The sequence below is a fragment of the Saccopteryx leptura genome, chromosome 7, assembly GCF_036850995.1.
Source record: "Saccopteryx leptura isolate mSacLep1 chromosome 7, mSacLep1_pri_phased_curated, whole genome shotgun sequence".
In the NCBI taxonomy this organism is placed as follows: Eukaryota; Metazoa; Chordata; class Mammalia; order Chiroptera; family Emballonuridae; genus Saccopteryx; species Saccopteryx leptura.
This window is the reverse complement of record NC_089509.1, coordinates 18,924,655-18,947,728: the sequence shown is the minus strand read 5'-3', so window position 1 is coordinate 18,947,728 and position 23,074 is coordinate 18,924,655. Positions and strand designations below refer to the sequence as shown.

The 23,074-nt window shown below is 37.3% G+C and overlaps 1 protein-coding gene across 1 annotated transcript in view; it reads left to right on the top strand.

Moving 5' to 3' along the window:
• Positions 1 to 21,744, top strand: part of DARS1 (aspartyl-tRNA synthetase 1) — a 62,847-nt gene extending 41,103 nt beyond the window's left edge. The window contains exons 7-16 of the mRNA XM_066345805.1: positions 1,490 to 1,549; positions 3,168 to 3,279; positions 4,130 to 4,264; positions 6,268 to 6,415; positions 10,829 to 10,975; positions 14,223 to 14,265; positions 16,006 to 16,086; positions 18,019 to 18,130; positions 18,298 to 18,369; positions 21,084 to 21,744. Of these exons, the coding sequence (XP_066201902.1) occupies positions 1,490 to 1,549; positions 3,168 to 3,279; positions 4,130 to 4,264; positions 6,268 to 6,415; positions 10,829 to 10,975; positions 14,223 to 14,265; positions 16,006 to 16,086; positions 18,019 to 18,130; positions 18,298 to 18,369; positions 21,084 to 21,175 (1,002 nt within the window). The 3' untranslated portion in view covers positions 21,176 to 21,744. The remainder of the gene's footprint in view (positions 1 to 1,489; positions 1,550 to 3,167; positions 3,280 to 4,129; positions 4,265 to 6,267; positions 6,416 to 10,828; positions 10,976 to 14,222; positions 14,266 to 16,005; positions 16,087 to 18,018; positions 18,131 to 18,297; positions 18,370 to 21,083) is intronic.
• Positions 21,745 to 23,074: the final 1,330 nt, after the last annotated feature.

The window sequence follows — 23,074 nt, the reverse complement described above, 5'->3', positions numbered from 1 at the left end:
GTAGAGCGTTGGCCTGGCGTGCGGGGGACCTGGGTTCGATTCCCGGCCAGGGCACATAGGAGAAGTGCCCATTTGCTTCTCCACCCCCCCCCTTCCTCTCTGTCTCTCTCTTCCCCTCCCGTAGCCAAGGCTCCATTGGAGCAAAGATGGCCCGGGCGCTGGGGATGGCTCCTTGGCCTCTGCCCCAGGCGCTAGAGTGGCTCTGGTTGCGGCAGAGCGACGCCCCAGAGGGGCAGAGCATCGCCCCCTGGTGGGCAGAGTGTCGCCCCTGGTGGGCGTGCCGGGTGGATCCCGGTCGGGCACATGCGGGAGTCTGTCTGACTGTCTCTCCCGTTTCCAGCTTCAGAAAAATACAAAAACAAAAACAACTAATGATTGATGCTTCTCATCTCTCTCTGTTCCTGTCTGTCCCTGTCTGTCCCTCTCTCTGACTCACTCTCTGTCTCTGTAAAAAATAAATAAATAAAAATAAATAAATAATTGACCTCACGGGCTTTTGTTTTTATAGGAAATCTGTCAATATTTGCAATATTAGAAGTTAAAACAAAATTTTTAATATTTAATTCATTAAAAGTAACAATAATATAAATACAGGTACAGATCTTTGTAATGCCTGGCTTAATAGGCAACAGTTAGATTCTCTTATTTGTGTCTGTATCCATTGTGTTGTTGTAACACATTATGAAGCCTTTGGAAGACTGCTCAGTATAGTCAGGAGAGAATGAGAATGAAATGTATTATGAAAAATAAGTAGACCTTACAGACTTGAAAAGTGTCTCACTGGTGTCCTCCTCTATCAGCTTTTATTTGTTCCTTCAGTCTTTAGCAGTAAAATTCAGGAATCAATGAAGATGCAGTTATTAATTCTTCTAAAGGCTTTTGGGGGTAGGAGATGGAAAAAAAAGGTTTAATCTTTGTTCATTATCATTTATCTTCATTCCATCTCTCTCTTTTAACAGTAACCTCTCTCTAGCCCTGCTTTCTGATTTTTGGATCCAGATTGGCCCATAATATTAACACACATAAATACACCTGCCATTAAAAAGTAAAGATGGTGCCTGACCAGGTGGTGGCGCAGTGGATAGAGCGTTGGACTGGGATGCCAAGGACTCAGGTTCGAGACCCCGAGGTCGCCAGCTTGAGCGCAGACTCATCTGGTTTGAGCAACAGCTCACCAGCTTGGACCCAAGGTCTCTGGCTAGAGCAAGGGGTTACTCGGTCTGCTAAAGGCCCGCGGTCAAGGCACATATGAGAAAGCAATCAATGAACAACTAAGGTGTCGCAATGCGCAACGAAAAACTAATGATTGATGCTTCTCATCTCTCCATTCCTATCTGTCTGTCCCTGTCTATTCCTCTCTCTTGACTCTCTCTCTGTCTCTGTAAGAAGAAGAAAAAAAGAAAAAAAGTAAAGATGGCTTCCAAAAGCGTCTTTTGTGTTCTGAAAAAAATAAGTAAAACCTGGGTTTTTTGTTTGTTTGTTGTTTTAGGAAGGAAGAGCTACTGTTAACCAGGATACAAGATTAGACAACAGAGTCATTGATCTTAGGGTACGCCTCATTTATTTAAGTGACATGGTTATGCTGGAATGGGGGGGGGGGGCTGGGATAACATAGCTGTCTCAACTAATTGCCATTTGCTTTTATGTAAGTATGATAATATACAATAAACAGTCTACCTTCCAACTGACCCTTCCCTATAAAGAATTGCAGGCAACAAGGACAGTCAAGTAATATACTGCTCACAAAAATCAGGGGATATTTCAAAATGAATATGAAGCACTAAAAAAAAAAAGCATTTGATTTTTTTTTATTAAATAAGAACATCAGAAAAACAAACGACAAGTCAAAGAAAGTTGTTTGATTATGCAAATGAGATGCAAAACCAACTTATTTCATTGGTGAAAATGCACTATACAAAAGGCTGAAAGTACTGGAGTATCTGCATGTTTCCTGATCCCCTAATGTTTGTGAGCAGTGTAGTTCACAGGATGTTGACTTGCATGTTTTAAAATGACTTAGGAACATGAAGCCAGTGAAAGGGCTTGCTTCCAGGTGATACCTGTTTTAGACAAGTTAGTGAGCAAATGGAAACATAATAACCGTTAATATCACTACAAAATTATGGAAGAAATTATGTGCACATTTTTAGAACAACCTGGTGAAGATTAGTAATTAATTAATGCCTCAGTCCTCTAAACTTTAAAATTTTTTTAATTGAATTTATTAGAGTGACACTAGTTAACATAATTATACAGGTTTCAGGTGCCCAATTCTACAACACATCTCTGTACACTGTATTGTGTGTTTACCCCCTCCCTAAGTTAAGTCTTCATCCATAACCTCCTCCACCTCCCCCCCTTCTGGCAGTCACCACACTGTTGTCTATGTCCATGATCTGTCCTCTAAATTTGATCTGAGCACAGAATTAATAATAAAGTAGTTGGCCCTTTGGTTTACGTAGTAACCTCATAGTCCTGTTCCCCTTTCTGGCCCTGGTGCAAGTGAGAGTTCAGTGGTTTCATCATTGTAGTAAAACCAATGTCATCTTTCTTTCTTAATGTTTTGACCACATCTTCCTCCTTTACGTAACATACACACCTAAAGCTTAAATTCTTTGTAACTTTATACGTTCTTTCCAATGCTTCTGCAATTATACAGGTCTGCCCTTATTGTACACCGATGTTTTGCCTGATTATTTGCTGTTGTCTACTGTTACCTTTTTCATATTAATCTGTAGTCTATAGAGAAAGCAAGCAATAATCAAAAGGCTTCTTGGTACTGCCTAGAAACCTCACAGTTTTCATCATTTTGGCCACAGCAATTAAACATTATATTGTTTTTGCCAATCCTGTTTGTTCAAACAAGTTGCTGGTTAGGCCTCTAGAATTTAGCCCAAAGAGTATTCTGCTTTGGCCCATATCCTTTTTTTTATTATTTAAATTCATTGCCACCATTGGAAAATAGGGGTTTTCACATTAGATCTAAATGGCTTTCCTTAAAAAGTAGGAGAGGAATCTGGCAATACTAGGCCCTCATGGCAACATCAGCTAGCACTCTAAATAGGGCATTAAGTTCTTTACTAAGCCCTGCACCACTCAGGATGTATCATTTATTTATTTCCTCTATTTGTCAATTGACTTAATTAGATTTTCTTACTGTCTTATAGACATCAACTAGTCAGGCAGTCTTTTGTCTCCAGTCTGGCATCTGCCATCTTTTCCGAGAAACTTTAATTAACAAGGGTTTCGTGGAGATTCAAACTCCCAAAATTATTTCAGGTATGCTTTAATACATTTCTCTTAATTTTTTTTTCATTTGTCTTAATTTTTAAAAATGATTTGCCTTCCCCCAGGTTGCTTAATATTAGGTTTTTGTTTTTGTTTTTTACTTTGAGAATCCCAAGTATCCCTTAAGGTTTATTGCTATGAGATTATTTGTTTCAAAGACTGCTATAGAGTAGCGGTCAACATCTCACTAACATCAATAATACTACATTCCTTGTTTCAGGAATCATTACCTGACCGTGATTATAACATACAAAGCAAGGCTGTTATATAAGTTGCAGAAACTACTTTCATTATGTAGGTTTCTTTTTAAATTGGTATTGCAATTTTGTTTTGTATAAACTGCATTGTAAAAGTAATACTAAATACTGCAGATAGGGAAGATCTCATGAATTCTTATTCTTATATGAGAACCTTATCTTAATCATTTTACCCTTGTTAGAGTTGCTCAAAGAGCACCAAAAAATGTGTTACTGACAGCATTTAGTTGTAAATAAAAACTTAAACATTGAATTCTTGATAATTAGAAAAATTAATGTCTTTTTTCTTTTGTAAATAAATTTTTACAACTCTAAAGTAGTTTCAGTAGAGTTGAAATTGATGCAGGAAGGGAGCATATGTTTCCAAAGAAGTAAAATGAAGGTATATCCAAAGAGCAAACCGCTCCTTAATATAAACTGGTTAGGAATCAGGTATGAAACATATATACATTGCGATCTTTCTGTAATTTTTTACTTTCTGAGTTTTTTTTATGTGAAATACCTGAATCAAAAGTATAAGCTGTTTTTATAGACATTTGCGTCGACAAACTTACCGTTGATTATAACAAATGTTTCTATTTCAGCTGCCAGTGAAGGAGGAGCCAATGTATTTACTGTGTCATATTTTAAAAATAATGCATATCTGGCTCAGTCCCCACAGCTGTACAAGCAAATGTGTATTTGTGCTGATTTTGAGAAAGTTTTCTGTATTGGACCAGGTAAGGTTTTGGTAGTTAAGGTTTTCTCAAAATTCATTAATTCTACCATAGGGTTAGGGTTTTAGAAACACATTTTACATAGGCATATTTAAAGGTTAAGTCCTTTTGTATACTGACTACATAAACACTAGACTTTGAGGTAAAAATGCAAGGTTGCTTGGTGACATGTCCAAAAATATTGTATGTTTAATAGTTCTTTAAACAGTTAAGCATTATTCACGTGAATAGAATCATAAGTGTTATATATTCCTACAGAAGAATGCTGAAGGAAACGTGTCTTGGGACTATCATTTTTAAAATGCATGCTTTGAAAATATATACCCTCTGAAATATATTTAAGTATATTATGTATTATATTTAAATGTAATTTGAATAGAATTAGCTCCCATTTGGATTTTCAACTCTCCATCAATGCTAAAGAACAAGTAGTTGCAATCGTTCAAGTAATGTATTTTGTTGTCCTTGATAGCTCCTTACTACTATTGTAAGTTTATAAATGTACTTTTATATACTTTGCTACAAGTTTTATTCCAAAGCTGTTCTCTTTTTTTACTATTACTATTTGTGCTATCTTTAATATTGATAGGATGCTAAAGCCCATTAGAAATCACTAACAAATGTCTGGATTTAGTAGATTATATTAACATGGTTTCTAATATATATTTGCTGCAAGTCAAGCACAGACACATAGTCATGAGGCACATTCTTTTATACTAGTTATAAACAAAAACCCAGCTCTGCTTCATTCTTTAAAACTTACCAGCTATTTTCTATGTGGAAGTTTTTTGATGGCTTAAGATAAATTAAATACCTGTTAATAGAGAAATTGGCAAGATCATTAAATGTCTGAATTTTCTGAATTTATTAAACAGTTATTTGTTGAACACTTGAGCATAATAGCCTTGCAGTAGGTACCTTGGACATAGAAGAAATTCAGCCAGCACTTCTCAAATGTTAACGTGCACACAAATCACCGGGGACCTTGTTAAAGTGCAGTAGGTCTGGGGTGAGACTCAGATTCTGCAGTTCTCAAGCTCCCATGTACTGCTGATGCTGCTGACTTGCAGACCATACTTTGAGTAATAAGGGAGTAAATACTGTCCCTGCTCCCAAAACACAGTAAGACAGGCATACACGTATAGCAGCCACAGGGAATCATCAGCTGACTTTTCACAGCAAATAATCTGATTGTGCTATACAGTCAGCAGATTGATGTTATTAATTGCGTGGTATAGGTAGTGTAAAAAAGAGGAAGAAGATGGAGTTTGCTAGAGTCTCCATAAGAGAAAATTGAAACTGAAATGGGCTTTACGGACAGAGTAGGAGATAAAGACAATGGAGATGGCAGTCTGGTCAGAAGAAGCAAAATGAGTAAAGAGCATGGGAGAAAATAAAAATAAGACTACTTAGTATTAAGAAGAAATGGGAAATGTATGGTAGGTTTAAATTATGAGAGCATGACGGTTTTAGACTTTGTCATTTGTCTTATTACAGTAGTCATTTGGGAACTGGTTAAGTTACTGAGCAGGGATGTGTTAGAGGAATGTTAATGTGAGAGGGAACAGCTGGAGTCAGGACTAGAAGGGAGGAAAGTGCAGTGAGGATAAGAGTGGACTGAGGTAGTGGCTGAAATACGTGTAATATTACTGACTTTGTACAGATTTCATTAGCTTGAATCAAGTTTAATAAAATTGAGAACTCACCTTATTGAATATTTTTAATTATTGAGAAGGCACCTCAGGATCTTGCATTCTCCTGGGCTTCTTGTGAGTCTCATTTATTAATTTACATTTGTTACAGCTTTTAGTACAGGATTATAGGAGTTTATAATGAACTTGCCATCCAAGACAATGCTAATAAAACAAATGGCCTATCTTTAACTTTGTAATGATAATGAAAACAGTACCATTTGAGTACTGGTAAATAAAATTTTGTATTTAAATGCCAGTGTCTCTGAAGTTTAAAACATTGTTCACTGTGTATTTCTTTTATTAATGTTACAGTATTCCGAGCTGAAGACTCTAATACCCACAGACATCTAACTGAATTTGTTGGCTTGGACATTGAAATGGCTTTTAATTACCATTACCATGAAGTTATGGAAGAAATTGCTGATACCTTAGTACAAATATTCAAAGGACTTCAAGAAAGGTAAAAAATATTTATATTTTATATCCCTAAATGGACTTAAGTTCAAATCAGTTTGTGCTTTTCAGAATAAAGCAATTCTTGAATTGAAACATTTAAGCTTTTTTTGAACAGATGTGTATTTATAGACTTGCTAGTTAGATAATCGGTTAAGTAGTGAAAAAAATCCACACTCAAAATACTATTCTGGATCTAAGTCAATTGTAGCTTCAAATAGTTAACCTCATTTGGTTAGTTTGGGGACATTTACCAGATTGTGAACAGCCTACTTATATTTCCTTCATACTGACATCCGAAATATCAAGAAACAGAGCCTATGTTACTTTTATAGCAATATATTATTTGGGCAGTGGAGCATGGGGTAATGATGGAGAACTTGGATTCAGCTAGATCCAGGTAGCCGAAGTTCTAATTCCAGCTCTGCCACCTACCTGTGTGGGCCTTGTGCAAGTTACTTAATTCTGTGCCTCAGTGTTGTCAGCTACTATAAGTGAGGATAATAACACTTACCTCAGAGCTAAAAAGTTCCTTTAGTCTGCTAGTTTCTAATCTTGACTGAATTGTCTATGTAAATTAAGCTTGTTTCAGGAATGGTTACTTCTTAAAACAATGTGTACTTACATTGAGTACCCAGTAAGTATTATGCTAAAGGGAGTTTTCACTTAAATGGGCCTGGTAAATCAACAATATTTACAGAAAATTATTAGACATATTCTTGATGTTCAGATAATTGAATTATATAAAATGTTTACTTTAGGTGCACCCTCTAAACTAGTGAATAGTTTCTCCCTTAAAGGTCATTGAAAGTTGTTTACTTGAGATGATGTTTAACAGAGAAAATAAGAAAAGGAAATGCTAATCAAGTTAAGTAGGATCAAGAGAGTCCTTTTTTCCGTACTTAAGTATTAAGTAGGCTATAATAGACTTACCTAGTGCTTTGATAACAAAGGATTGTATTTGAATTTATTTTACTGATTTAACTATTAATTGTTGATATTTTTGGATATGCCTCATTGATACCTAAAAAGAGTTCAAAAATTATGAATCTTATTTACTCTATTACAAGTCTAATGAGTAATTTCAAGAACACAAATTAATCATTGATTGCTATAGAACAGTGGTTCTCAACCTGTGGGTCGCGCCCCCGGCGGGCTGCGACCCACAGGTTAAGAACCGCTGCTGTAGAGTATGCAGCAGTATTTTCCAGGCATTCTCTGCATTGCATTGTGCCTTTGATCACTAGTTAATCGTACACAGCCTTTAAAATTTTATTTTTATTTTATTTATTCATTTTAGAAAGGAGAGAGAGAGGGAGAGAGAGAGAGGAGAGAGATAGAGAGAGAAGGGGGGGAGGAGCAGGAAGCATCAACTCCCACATGTGCCTTGACCAGGCAAGCCCAGGGTTTCGAACCGGCGACCTCAGCATTTCCAGGTCGACACTTGATCCACTGCGCCACCACAGGTCAGGCTCGTACACAGCCTTTAAAAAAATTATTTGGCCCTGGCCGGTTGGCTCAGTGGTAGAGCATCGGCCTGGCGTGCGGAAGTCCCGGGTTCGATTCCCGGCCAGGGCACACAGGAGAAGCGCCCATCTGCTTCTCCACCCCTCCCCCTCTCCTTCCTCTCTGTCTCTCTCTTCCCCTCCCGCAGCCAAGGCTCCATTGGAGCAAAGTTGGCCCGGGCACTGGGGATGGCTCTGTGGCCTCTGCCTCAAGCGCTAGACTGACTCTGGTCGCAACAGAGCGACGCCCCGGATGGGCAGAGCAGGGCCCCCTGGTGGGCATGCCAGGTGGATCCCGGTCGGGCACATGTGGGAGTCTGTCTGACTGCCTCCCGGTTTCCAGCTTCAGAAAAATAAAAATTAAAAAAAAAAAAATTCTTTGTTCTCTGAGACATTTCAATACAGGATATTTTATTCAGATATAATTTGTGGAACAACTTATATTTCCTTATAAAAGAAAATATCCTTTGAAACTACAATGAAGTACCAGTTTTACTAATTTTCTTTTAACATTTATAATTAAAGAAATTTTATGAAACCTATTTATTTTAGTTATTGATATTTTCTATTTGATATTGAAATATGAAATTTCCACTTTGGTTTTTGTAACAACAGATCAATCATGAATCAAACCCTGGACATTTTTAGTAGACTTAAAGGAGCAACTTGGATTTAAAAGTCTTCTTTCTGTAGTTTATAAGTCATTTTGGAATTTTAAGTGTCTGTGTCAATTGTAAATTGGGTTGCCTGGCTTATATCATGTCCTTTTCATGTTTTTCATTAATATTTCTCTCTCATGGAAGGACAGTATACAAATGTATTTTAGGGTATTAAGCATATTTGTGTATTACCATTGATAAACATGATGGGGAGTTAATATCAAAAACAAAAGAAAAGCAGTTTAAAAATCAGTTATTAGGGTCTTAACTCTTCTTATATCAAGATTTGATTAAATCATGGCTAAGCTTTATAGCAGTGGTCCCCAACCTTTTTTGGGCCACGTACCAGTTTAATGTCAGAAAATATTTTCATGGACCAGCCTTTACAGTGAGACGGCTAAATATATCACGTGACCGAGGCAAGCGTCAAGAGCAGGGTCCCCAAACTTTTTACACAGGGGGCCAGTTCACTGTCCCTCAGACCGTTGGAGGGCCGGACTATAAAAAAGAAACTAAGAACAAATCCCTATGCACACTGCACATATCTTATTTTAAAGTAAAAAAACAAAACGGGAACAAATACAATTTAAAATAAAGAACAAGTAAATTTAAACCAACAAACTGACCAGTATTTCAATGGGAACTATGGGCCTGCTTTTGGCTAATGAGATGGTCAATGTGCTCCTCTCACTGACCACCAATGAAAGAGGTGCCCCTTCCGGAAGTGCGGCGGGGGCCGGATAAATGGCCTCAGGAGGCCGTATGTGGCCCGCGGGCCGTAGTTTGGGAACCCCTGGTCAAGAATAAGTCTTAGACGGATGTAACAGAGGGAATCTGGTCATTTTTTAAAAATAAAACATCATTCAGACTTAAATATAAATAAAACAGAAATAATGTAAGTTATTTATTCTTTCTCTGTGGACCGGTCCCAAATGGCCCACTGACCGGTACTGGTCCGCGGCCCGGGGTTTGGGGACCACTGCTTTATAGCTTCCATGAAACTCTTTAAGACTAATCAGGAAGTGATGGTGTTTTAATCTCTACTCTTTTCATAGAAATGTAAACATACCTTTTCCAGTTCTATTTATGGAAAATTTCAAAACACAAAAGTTGGGAGGCTAGCCATCACACAGTTTCAATTATTGCCAACCCATGGCTAGTTTATTTTACCCATTTCTACTACCCCCTTTTATTTTGAAACAAATTCCAGCTATCATTTCATCCATAAATACCTTAGCAAAAATATACTTTGTAATCAATAAAATAGTATCCTCCACAGCAGCAATTCAGTGCAGTAAACATTTGTCTTATGCCTACAGTTTAGAGGGTAGACACTGTACTACAGCAGTTATAAAATGGGAAAGAAATTGGCACTCTCCTAAACAAACTAACACTACAATGGGCATGGCGGAAGGTAAGACAAGTGTCGTTAATTTGGTCTTCCTTGATGATAACAAGTGTTGTTAAAGGGTTAAAAAGTCACGTTTGTTTTTTTTAATGCCTCGTAATATAGGTATTTTATGTTTCTAACAATGTTAGCTGATAGGAGTTACAAAGAAAGTTTTAATCTTTTAATGCCAGTGCCATGGTGACCATAAGACTGAGAAATGGTATTAAATATTTTAAGTGTTTACGTTTCATTCTTTAACTTAAATAATTTTTTGGTAACACTTTCTTGGTATAAACACTGACTCAAAGATAATTTTATGTGACAAAGATGGTACTCAGCACCTACCAGGTATTTTTTCTTAGCTGTTGCTACTACTACAAGAAGAGTCTAAAGGTCCCCGAGGAAATTTCTGCACTCGGGCTGATTTTACACAAAGAGCTTTTGCTCTGAAACCATTTCCTTTTGAGTTACTACTGTATTCCAAAATTGTTATCAGTGGAGTGCATAGAATGAATGGTACGTAGAGTAGGCTCTTGGGTCGCTGCCAACTGGCCACTTAGGAACAGAACCTCTGTTCAGCTTAGGAGGTCTGTGGGGCTGGGTGGTTCAGCTGGACAGGGACTTAGCTGACCCAGGGCTTCTGCCTGAACATCTCACGTTCAGTGACTCCTGTGAACTGTTCAAAATGTTTCTTTGTTAAAAGAAAAAAAAAATATGTATCAAGTGTGTGGAAGAGTAAAAGTTATGTTTTCTATTTTACCAGTATTTAAAAAAATTTTAATGGTTTTTAATGTATTGCCACAGTGACCTCTTGTGGGGAAAACATTTATCTCACATTTTTATTAACTAAATCATTATTTAAATAGGTTTCAAACTGAAATTCAGACGGTGAATAAACAATTCCCATGTGAGCCATTCAAATTTTTAGAGCCAACTTTAAGACTAGAGTATTGTGAAGCATTGGCTATGCTTAGAGAAGCTGGAATTGAAATGGGAGACGAAGAAGATCTGAGGTTTGTCTTTATGATTTTTAAAACTTTAGTAACTAGATTTAAGATGCGAGAATGAAATATTATCATTTTTTTCATCCAGCTGATAAACTTCAATTTTATTACTTTTGGGTATATAGTATGATGCTGTTGTGTTTAATGTATGATCTGAAATAATGATTTAATGTGGTTTGCCTGAACTTCAGTAAACACCATTTTGTCGTCCCCCCCACACACACACACACACCCCAAGTTTTAAAATGCTTTAAAGAGCCCTGGCAGGTTAGTTCAGTTGGTAAGAGCCTTATCCCATAGGCTAAGGTTGCAGGTTCAATCCCCAGTCAGGGCACATAACAAGACTCAACCTCTGAATGCATAAATGGGTGGAAGAACAAACAGATCAATATTTCTCTCTCTATTCTATGCTCTCTAAAATCAAATTTTTAAAAAAAGAAATGCTTTAAAAAGAATAGAAACTTTTCTCTGTGCTTTTGTCATCTAATATGTTACCTCTCTTTCTCAATCATTTGTATTAGAGAAGATAGCACTCTAAATCCATCCCCATACAGGATTAGGACATAAAATAAAAATCACTTTTCTTTATTTGATATATAGTATTATATACAGTGTGTCCGTAAAGTCATGGTTGCTTTCCTGTGACTGGTCAAAAGTGCACCATGACTTTACGGACACACTATATTATCTAAATTCAGATCATATAACTTAAAATTTTGAAAGAAATTATGTAGTTTAAAAAGATGAAATTGCTATACTTACATTTTAATAAGGGTTCTTAAGTTAAAATACTTACGGGTTCCCATAAGTTCTTATGGATATAAGAGAGAAAAGGGCTGGTTGGCTCAGTGGTGGAGCGTCGGCCTGGCGTGCAAGGGGTCCCAGGTTTGATTCCCGGCCAGGGCACACAGGAGAAGTGCCCATCTGCTTCACCCTTCCCCCTCTCCTTCCTCTCTGTCTCTCTCTTCCCCTCCCGCAGCCAAGGCTCCATTGGAGCAAAGATGGCCCAGGCGCTGGGGATGGCTCCTTGGCCTCTGCCCCAGGCGCTGGAGTGGCTCTGGTCGCAACGGAGCGACGCCCCAGAGGGGCAGAGCATCGCCCCCTGGTGGGCAAAGCATCTCCCCCTGGTGGGCGTGCTGGGTGGATCCCGGTCAGGCGCATGCGGGAGTCTGTCTCGCCCCGTTTCCAGCTTCGGAAAAATACAAAAAAAAAAGAGCGAAAAGGATGATTATTGTCATTTTTTAGGGTGTTTTTTTTTAAAAACACATTTCACTCAAAACTTTATTTTTGTTTAACAAATATATCTATATGTATGGTTTTAAGCTTCTCCTACATTGTTAGATGACATCTTAAGGCAAACCATACATTCTATAATTGCTCTAAGTTAGATAGTATTTTCTTTCTTTTTTTCTTATTTTAATATCTTTTATTATTATTATTATTATTATTATTATTATTATTATTATTATTATTGAAAGGCAGGGAAGCAAAGAGACAGACTCCTGTATGCACCCTTTCCGGGATCCACCTGGCAAGCCCCCTACCGGGTGATGCTCTAACTGTCTGGGACACTGCTTTATTGCTCAGCAACTGAACTACTTTAGCACCTAAGGTGAGGCCATGGAGCCATCCTCAGCGCCCAGGGCCAGCTTGCTCGAACCCATTTGAGTCATGGCTGTGGAAGGGGAAGAGAGAGAGAGAAAGAAAGAGAAGAAGGAAAGGGAGAGGTGGAGAAGCAGATGGGCGCTTCTCCTGTGAGCCCTGACCGGGAATTGAACCTGGGACATCCACACACCAGGCCGATGCTCTACTACTGAGCCAACTGGCCAGGGCCAATATTTTCATAGGTATTTTGGAAATTGTTCTTAAATAGGGTAGATGCTAAAGTAGTGATCTCTTGACTATAGAAATTGAACTGATTTATATAAACACTATTATATTTTAAAGACTCAGAGATACTGATTTTTTGTTTTATAAACCTTTGATAAAGAGTAATAAAAAAGAGCCGTGGACAGGTAGCTCAGTTGGTTAGAGTGTCATCCCAATTTGTCAATGTTGTGGCTTCAGTTCCCAGTCAGGGCACATATAAGAATCATCCAGGGAATGCATAAATAAGTGGAACAACAAACTGGTTTCTCTGTCTCTCCCCCCAAAATCAATAAATTAAAAAAAAATACACACAGAAAACAAAATAGAGACCATTTTAAAGTGGAACCATTTAATAGGGAGAATAGCCCATGTTGGTATAGGGAACTTATATGTGATTGTCGGAAGTTACTCTGAATCAGTGAATTGCTAAATTCTGTTTATGGTTTTATTTAAATATTATTGAGCAGAACCTACTAAGTGCTAAGTCGCTGTATCAAGTACACTTACAAGTACTTTCCAGTACTACTTGCCTTTTTTTTTTTTAAGCAAGAAACAAAGACAGATAGAAAGGGAGAGAGATAGGCCCGATAGGCCCTGGCCGGTTAGCTCAGCAGTAGAGCGTCGGCCTGGCGTGCGGGGGACCCGGGATCGATTCCCCGCCAGGGCACATAGGAGAAGCGCCCATTTGCTTCTCCACGCCCCCTCCTTCCTCTCTGTCTCTCTCTTCCCCTCCCGCAGCCGAGGCTCCATTGGAGCAAAGATGGCCGGGCGCTGGGATAGCTCCTTGGCCTCTGCCCCAGGCGCTAGAGTGCATCGCCCCTGGTGGGCGTGCCAGGTGGATCCCGGTCGGGTGCATGCGGGAGTCTGTCTGACTGTCTCTCCCCATTTCCAGCTTCAGAAAAATAGAAAAATACAAAAAAAAAAAAAAAAAAAAAAAAAGGAGAGAGATGAGAAGCATCAACTTGTTGTGACACTTGAGTTGTTCATTGATTACTTTCTCATATGCACCTTGACTGGGTGAGGAGGACGCCAGCTGAGCCAGTGACCTTGGGCTTCAAGCCAGTGACCTTTGGGCTCAAGCCAACAACCTTGGGTCATGTCTCTGATCCCACGCTCAAGCCGCAACACTGCGCTCAAGCCTGATGAGCCCACACTCAAGCCAGTGAACTTGGAGTTTCGAGCCTGAGTCCTCAGTGTCCCAGGTTGACACTCTATCCACTGTGCCACCACCTGATCAGGTAGTACTACTTGATTTTTTAAAAAGGAGCAGGATAGACAACTCTAGTTTGGCTGATTTTTTTATCTTTGAGAACTTGAAATAGAAGAGGTACCTTATTAACTCTTGAAGAGCTATTCATATACGTGGTTTCATGTTGTTGTTTTCCAGTACGCCAAATGAAAAACTGTTGGGTCGTTTGGTAAAGGAAAAGGTAGGACTACTCTACATGCTGGGTTTCTTTTTCTAAATCTGAAATGCATCCTAGTACTAAAGAAAAATTACAGATGGGACTGATTTTCCTAGAATAACATGATTTCAGAATAAATAAAAACCAAAGGGGACAATATTTTTTTTAATCTTGAGAACATAAATATTCAGTCAGAATATTTATGTTCTCAAGCCCCAACAGCTTGATTAACTCACTATTCAATTATTATATTAAGTTGGACTGAGGAATCTCTAAAAGTGATAGCTATGTCAGATTGTCAGATTAGTTAGAAAGGACCTCAAGATGAGGGAGAATTCATTTTCTTCCTGCCTCTTATATGGAAGCTACTTTCCTATCTCATTTTCTAAAACTCCAATGAGGTTAAAATATAATCTTAGTGTGCCTGACCTGTGGTGGCGCAGTGGATAAAAGCGTCGACCTGGAACACTGAGGTCGCCGGTTCAAAACCCTAGGCTTGCCCGGTCAAGGCACATATGGGAGTTGAAGCTTCCTGCTCCTCCCCCCCTTCTCTCTCTCTCTCTCTCTCTCTCTCTCTCTCTCTCCCCTCTAAAATGAATAAATAAATAAAAATAATTTAAAAAAAACACAACAACAAAAAATCTAATCTTAGTGTAGTGTTTAAAGAAATGAAGAAAATCGTGTGGTGAAATGTAGACAGTCCTTGAGCACCTCCTGCTGGATTCATGTTAAACTGTCTGGGGAACTAACTAGAACTCTGCAGTATTGAGTTTGTCCCTTTCAAATGCTGTTTCAGCAGAGCTGATTTCAGTTTGTTGGTTTTATAGACACTCCTTCCACACTCCAGTTTTAATAAAAAATTTTAATGTCAAAAAAGTTGAGCCTGACCTGTGGTGGCGCAGTGGATAAAGCGTCAACCTGGAAACACTGAGGTTGCTGGTTCAAAACCCTGGCTTGCCTGGTCAAGGCACATATGGGAATTGATGCTTTCTGCTCCTCCCCCTTTCTCTCTCTCTCTCTCTCTCTCTCTCTCTCTCTCTCTCTCCCTCCCCCTCCCTCCCTCCCTCCCTCTCCCCCTCCTCTCTAAAATGAATAAATAAATAAATAAAAATTTTAAAAAGTTGAAATATTATTGGGTTCTTTTTAATTATATCTAGGTCACATAGTAAGTATTCTAACAAATGTCATAATTTCATGTTAATGTTGTTTATTTCAATTGTAGTTTTAATTTGAAGAAAACTACCAAATTTCTTTTAGATATCTAAACTAAAATTTTATTGGGAAGATAATAAGGTTTTTGAAGATAAATATTATAAAGCTGTCATTTTTCCCCAAAATAATTTATAGATTAAAATTTTTGTTACTCTTTGTAAAACCCAAAGATATTTGGGATAATTTAACGTAAACAGTTGTAAAATGCATCTGGAGGACTAAATGGGCTAGAAGAGTAAAGGAAAAAGAAGCTTATTGCAGCATAATTTTTGGTGTGGGAGAAATTGAAGAGAGATTACATGAATATTTGAACTATGATTGAATAGTCGCAGCTCCTAAAATTTGAGTATTGGAAGAATTTATAACATCATGGCAAAATACAATAGGCTACAGATACTACTTGAAAGAAACAAAATACTTATTGTATATACAGTATAATTATAGTAATTTTAAAGCACAGACCTTAAGTTTTGTTAATTACCAAACTGTTAGCCTTTTTACTTTCATAAAACTTTTAAAAATTTATTTTAATTGTGTTTATTTTTTTTATAGTATGATACAGATTTTTATATTCTTGATAAATATCCTTTGGCTGTAAGACCTTTCTATACCATGCCTGACCCAAGAAATTCTGTAAGTAATTTAATTTTAAATAACCTGTTTTGGGGAATAAGGAAAACTTTATTGTCACTGTGTCAAATTGTACAATGGAAATAATGGGTTTCACTAGTCATTTGTAGTTTCAGTGCTCATGTTGTTATATTTACTATGAGTTTCTGTCAATTGAGGTCAAAGTGAAATCTGAATATTCTAGCAAATTAGTTCCAAAAATCTATATTAAAAATCATTATTGTGTGTCACTTCTTTTAAGATTTAGGAGAAGAAACACCATATAAATAATAAGTAATATTACTAGATTTGCAGATATTAGCAAAATCTATTATTGACCTTGAACTAAGAATTTATAGTCTGTCCTGGAAGTTAATATAAATAATGTGTTGTGGCCTTCTACTCTTTTTCCATTGTAGTGGTTTCCAATCTTTATTGTGCATCGGAATCCCCTGGAGGGCTTGTGTGTGTGTGTGTGTGGGGGGGGGTTAATGTTTATTTTATTGATTTTTAGAGAGAGGAAGGGAGAAAGCAGGAGAGAGAAAGTGCCCTGTCTGGGGATTGAACCGGCAACCTCTGTGCTTCAGGGTGGTGCTTTAATCAACTGAGCTATCCAGCCAGAGCAATATTTTTAAATTATTAATGAGCTAATTTACATTCTTTTTTTTTTTTTTCTTGAGAGAAAGAGAGGCAGGATGGAGAGAGATGGAAGCATCCACTCATAGTTGCATCACTTTAGTTGTTCATTGATTGCTTATTATATGTGACTTGACCAGAGAGCTCAAGATGAGCCATTAACTTCTTGCTTAAGGCAGTGACCTTGAGATTATGGCAGTGACCCCGCACTCAGCAACTTCGTGCTCAAGCCAGCAAGCCTGTGCTCAAGCCATTGACCTTAGGTGGAACCTGGGTCCTCGGCATCCCAGGTTGACATTCTCTCCACTGTGCCACCACTGGTCAAGCTGGAAGGCTATTTTATTTTATTTTAATTTCTGATTTTAATTTGTGTTTACATAGATTCAAGTGTCCCACCAAATGCTGGAAGGCTTTTTTTAACAGATTTCTGGACCTCATCGCCAAACTCTCTGATTAGTTGGTTTGAGGTAGAGTTTGATAATATGCACTTCTGACAAGGTCCTAGTAATACTGAGGCTACTGATCCAGGAATCACACTTTGAGAATCCCTGGTTTACTGAAAGGGATACAAGTTAAAACCTGAAAGAGAATAGCTTAAGCTATGGTAAATTGATGTTTAATTTACTTCTCTTAAGATAAAAAAGAAACTTTGATAATTTGACTTTCCAAAAGTGACCCACTTAAAAATATTTTTGTTGATAAAGTTAAATAAGAATCAACACTACTACCTGACCAGGCGGTGGCGCAGTGGATAGAGTGTCACTCAGAGAACCCAGGTTTGAAACCCCAAGGTCTCCAGCTTGAGCACAGGCTCATCTGGTTTGAGCACAGCTCACAAGCTTGAACCTAAGGTCGCTGGCTTGAGCAAGGGGCCACTCATTCTGCTGTAACCCACCCACCACTGGTCAAGGCACGTATGAGAAAGCAACTAAGGTGCCGCAACAGGGAGTTGATGCTTCTCATCTCTCTCCTGTGTGTCCCTATCTGTCCCTCTCCCTGTCTCTGTCTCTGTCACACACACACACAATCAGCACTGCTTCTTATAGGTTAAGTGTTGTGCTCTGGTTTGTCATTGAAGGTGTGGGAGAAGGGGGACATAAACTCTGATAGAAGAAGAAGTTATCATTCAACCCTCACTCATTTAATCCTGTTTCAGAGAAACAAATTATGTTCATTGGAGCAGATACATCATTAATTGTAGGAAAAAATGAACTTGCTCTTCATGCAACAGAGTTGTTTTTTTTCCCACATGTGTAATGGAAATAGAATGATAGCCACTTTTAAAAAGTGATGTTTTTGGTTTGTTTATTGTCCTCGCAGAAACAATCCAACTCTTATGACATGTTCATGAGAGGAGAAGAAATATTGTCAGGAGCTCAAAGAATACATGATCCTCAGCTGCTAACAGAGAGAGCCATACATCATGGAATTGGTAAACAACTTAAATGTATATTAGAGTTATGTATATCCTGAAAATAACACATTTTAAACCCTTTTAAGACTACAGAAACACTTGTTTTACTCTTCATTTAACAATAATTGCTTTTGTACCTTTTTAAAGCTAAATAATATGATAAATTATGTTTGGTTTTTTTGTAGATTTGGGGAAAATTAAGGCATACATTGATTCCTTCCGCTTTGGAGCCCCTCCTCATGCTGGTGGAGGAATTGGTAATATTCTTTTAATTTTATGACAGTAATATTTCCAGTTTTCATTTGGCAAAGTGTTCATTCAGTTCTAACTCAATTTCTTCAGCATTAGCCTCCAAAAACTAAATTTTGTATTTGTTATTGCTTACAAATAAGTCCATAAGTGCTAAGTGTACTACAAATCAGAATTACACGAATTTTTAAAGTGAGTTATGACCAAATGAAAATTTAATTTCCAAAGAACAAAATGAACAGCTAACTTGTGAGTTCTAAGATATTATAATAAAGTTCTAGCCATTAGTTTTATAAACTGAATGTCCTCTTGTTTTCTTTCTGCATCCATGAGTTCAGATTAGCACACATTAAAGTTGTCCCTAGGTTAGCTGGATGGCTGCAAAATGCTTTTGTTAAAGTGTAACATTTCACTGACTTTTAGGACCTCCTCCAGAGTATATGTAATTTACTGTTCTGTGAGTAAATGTTTAACTTTGGATGTCCATATCAAAGATTCTTAAAAAGAATTCTGAATTTATAATTTTGTTGAATTTTTGTTTCTTGTTTGGGGAGGATGAATAGGTAATATACTTACAAAAATTTCTAATTAAAACGGTATGGAGCTTTACCAGATGGTGGTGGCACAGTGGATAGAGCGTCAACCTGGGGTGCTAAGGACCCAGGTTCGAAACCCTGAGGTTGCCAGCTTGAGCACAGGCTCACCAGCTTGAGCATGGGATCATAGACATGACTCCATGGCCGCTGGCTTGAGCAAGGGGTTACTGGCTCAGCTGGAGCCCCCAAGTCCAGGCACATATGAGGAAGCAAATCAATGAACAACTACGAGCTGATGCTTCTCACCTCTCATCCTTCCCCTCTCTCTCTTTCAATAAAACAAATATATATACACACACACTTTTTAAAATATATTTTTGTACAAATTGTAACATACTATATAAACCACTCAATACCTTGCATTGTTCACTTAACTGTATTTTGAAACTATTTCTTATCAATACTTCAAGAGCTTTCCCATTCTTTATCACTACATAGACTCCATTGAAAGGGAGGGTACGCCATAACCTGTTAACCAGCTTCCTAATGATGGGCATGTAGTTGGTTAATACAAACAAAGCTACATTGAATATATAGTTTCAGTTTTAATGAGACATTTATATGACTGATTTCTCTTAAGAGTATTCAGTAATTTGCATTTTGTATAATATTGCAAATCTTTGTGACTAACAATGTAAAATTTAATCTTACTTGTGAAAGAGGACACTTGAATAAAGTTATCAAAATACCACCTTGGTTAGTGTTAGATTACTGTAAATACAGTTCAAATATATGTCTGCAAATGTTTTTTGGTAAGGAATGGGAATTCAAATGTTAAATCTTTTATTTATAGTTCTGTTTTAGAGTTAAATTTACTTTTTTTAAATTAAAAGTTGTTATATAACAGTATTCTGTGACCTTGCCTTCTTTATGTGGTATATTAATCTTCTACAACTTTAGTAAAATAGATAAATCAAATTGCACATAAAAAGTTTCATCTGCTAATTTTGCTTGGTTTCTTAGATGATACTTGGTTTTCATTCTTATCAGTAATACAGTAGTTAAGTCACATATAAAAGTCAGTCTCATCTATACTCAAAGCTTTTAATACAGTAATGTGCTCTGCAGTGGTTTTCAACCTTTTTACACATGGGACCAGTGAATTGTTCAGGGACTGCTAAAGCAGAAATCACCCTGAGCATAAGCGAATTCAACTAAGATCATTGGGTCTATAATCTTTTTTTTGACAGCAACGGAAAGAGAGACAGGGACAGACAGGAAGGGAGAGATGAGAAGTATCAATTCTTCATTGCGGCACCTTGGTCTCCTTAGTTGTTCATTGATTACTTTCTCATATGTGCCTTGACTGGGGGGAGGGTCTCCAGCAGAGCAAGTGACACCTTGCTGAAGCCAGTGACCTTAAGCTCAAGCAAGCGACCTTGGGCTTCAAGGCAGCGACCTTTGGGCTCAAACCAGTGACCATGGGGTCATGTCGATGATCCCATGCTCAAGCCAGCAACCCCATGCTCAAGCTGCGGCAACCTCAGGGTTTCGAACCTGGGTCCTCCGCATCCCAGTCCGACACTCTATCCACTGTGTCACCACCTGGTCAGGGGGTCTATAATCTTGATACAACATCAGGGTGGTTAACTCTTTCACAAACCAGAATGAAATTTCTGGGATCAGCAGCAGTGCACGGACTGGTGGTTGAAAAACACTGCAAGTCTTTTATACTGGGAACCACCATGTTCCATGTCTATTAAATTACAGGGAATCTCTGGTACTTCATTAATAAACTTCCTTGAACAAGTTTATGATTCTCATCTTATACGTATGACCTGGACTATATAATTAGAGTCTGGTTCTAATGGGGTTATACAATGGGTTATTTTGGTTTATTTAGCTCATAAATTTTGGACATTTATATAGATTTTTGGGGTTTACACTTCACAGAATCCATTCAACTTAAGGATATTTCATTTTGTCCTCACTTATAGCATCATGTCTATTTCTGAATCAGACCTAAAACATTCCCTTTTAAATAAAATCAAAATAATAGAAGCCATTTTTCTTCCTAACAAGGAAATTATTTTGTTGGTTAAATGATATTAGGTTGGTAGTTTTCAATAAGTAAGGCCCTGAGAGATTTTCAGAAAAGGAATTAATATTTCCTTTGTTTTCTCTAGGGTTGGAACGAGTGACTATGCTGTTTTTGGGATTGCACAATATTCGTCAGACCTCAATGTTCCCACGTGATCCCAAACGACTCACTCCTTAAAGCCATGCTTTATATTTTTTTCCAGTAACCTGCTATATTGATCAGGCAATACTTTAGGTACTTAAAATATGCAGTAGAATAAATGTTTTATCTAAAGTGCCACAATTAGTTTTTGGATTAATTCAGTATAGGTTAATTTAAAAGAGATTTTTGTAACTTTGGACATGCTTCAATAGGAAATGGTTGAACATTTTTAATGAAAAATTCATATGATTATGTTAAAAATTCATATTGCATTATTGCAATAAATGTTAACAATTTTAAACAGTTAAGATTATAAATTGTTTTCTATATTACAGTGGCTGCCATATTAATGTATTAAATTTTTAATATTTGAGCTTATTTTTTTAAATTCTGACATTGAGATAAGAACAATTTTAGGGAAGTAGTTGAGATTTAATGAATATGTAATTGGCATATTATAGAAAGTTAGCAGAAAGTATCAGTTCTTGAAAGTTGTATCAAGTAATCATGTAAAGCAGGTGAGAATACTGGTTAGAAAATATCCAATATAATACTGTTTTAAATGTTAAGTTCTATATCTGAATTCAATAAAATTTTAAAGCTAATCTAATTGTCTGTGTAATTTACAGCAGTCTGATTTTATAACTGGTTCTTGGCATTTATAATTTGGGTAAAAGAAAACATATAACTGGTTATATAAATGACCCAAAACAACTGAAAACTGATGTATTCACAATAGATATTCCTATCAAGATGTGAGTCAGATGGGTGTAAGGATAAAGCTCTTAAAGCTGAAGGCATGGGCCCTGCCGGAGAGCTTGGTTGGCTAGCATCCAGTTGAAGCACAGAAGTTACCAGTTTGATCCCCAGTCAGGGCACATATAGGAACAGATTAATGTTCCTCTCTCTCTCTCTCCCTCTCTCTCTCTCTCCCCCCCCCCACCCCTTCCTCTCTGGCTAAAATCAAATTATTTTTTTTTAAAGCTGATTTTAACTAGTATTGGTATTTAGTGAATGTCACTAAAATGCATTCCTATTTTCCCTACCAAAAAGAAATTTCTATGTAAGAATTACAATTACCCTCTAGATTAGTGGTCCCCAACCTTTTTTGGGCCACTGACTGGTTTAATGTCAGAAAATATTTTCACAGACCAGCCTTTACGGTGGGACGGATAAATGTACAAAATAAAATTATGCGACCAGCGTAAAAACTGGTATTTTTCAATATAATTGTCTAACTTATGAAACAAACGTCAAGAGTAAGTCTTAGACGGATGTAACAGAGGGAATCTGGTCATTTTTTAAAAACAAAACTGTTCAGACTTAAATATAAATAAAATGGAAATAATTTGAGTTAGTTATTCTTTCTCTGCGGACTGGTACCAAATGGCCCATGGACCGGTAATGGTCACGGTCTGGGGGTTGGGGACCACTGCTCTAGATCATTAAATATGTTGATGCTAATGTTAATTTTACAGTGAAAGACACAAATGGGGCAGGAACAAAACAATGTAATGCAAATATTTTCCTGCAGGAAAAGAAAATTAACAGAAAAACACAGAAAGGTAGAACTTTATACCTGGACCATAAATACCTGCTCATTATTTTTGAAAGTTAATTTATTTCATCATCTAGATCAGTGATAGTCAACCTGGTCCCTACCGCCCACTAGTGGACATTCCAGCTTTCATGGTGGGCGGTAGCGGAGCAACCAAGTATAAATAAAAAAATATTTAACTATAGTAGGTTGTTTTATAAAGATTTATTCTGCCGAACTTAGCGAAAATCTGACATGAAGTACTTGATAAGTAATTATTATTATAGGCTTTAACTTGCTGTAACTCTGCTTTATAAGCTTTATAAAGTAAAGTTACTTCCCTACTTTATAAATCACCATTACTGTGGAACTGGTAGGTGGTTAGAAAATTTTACTAC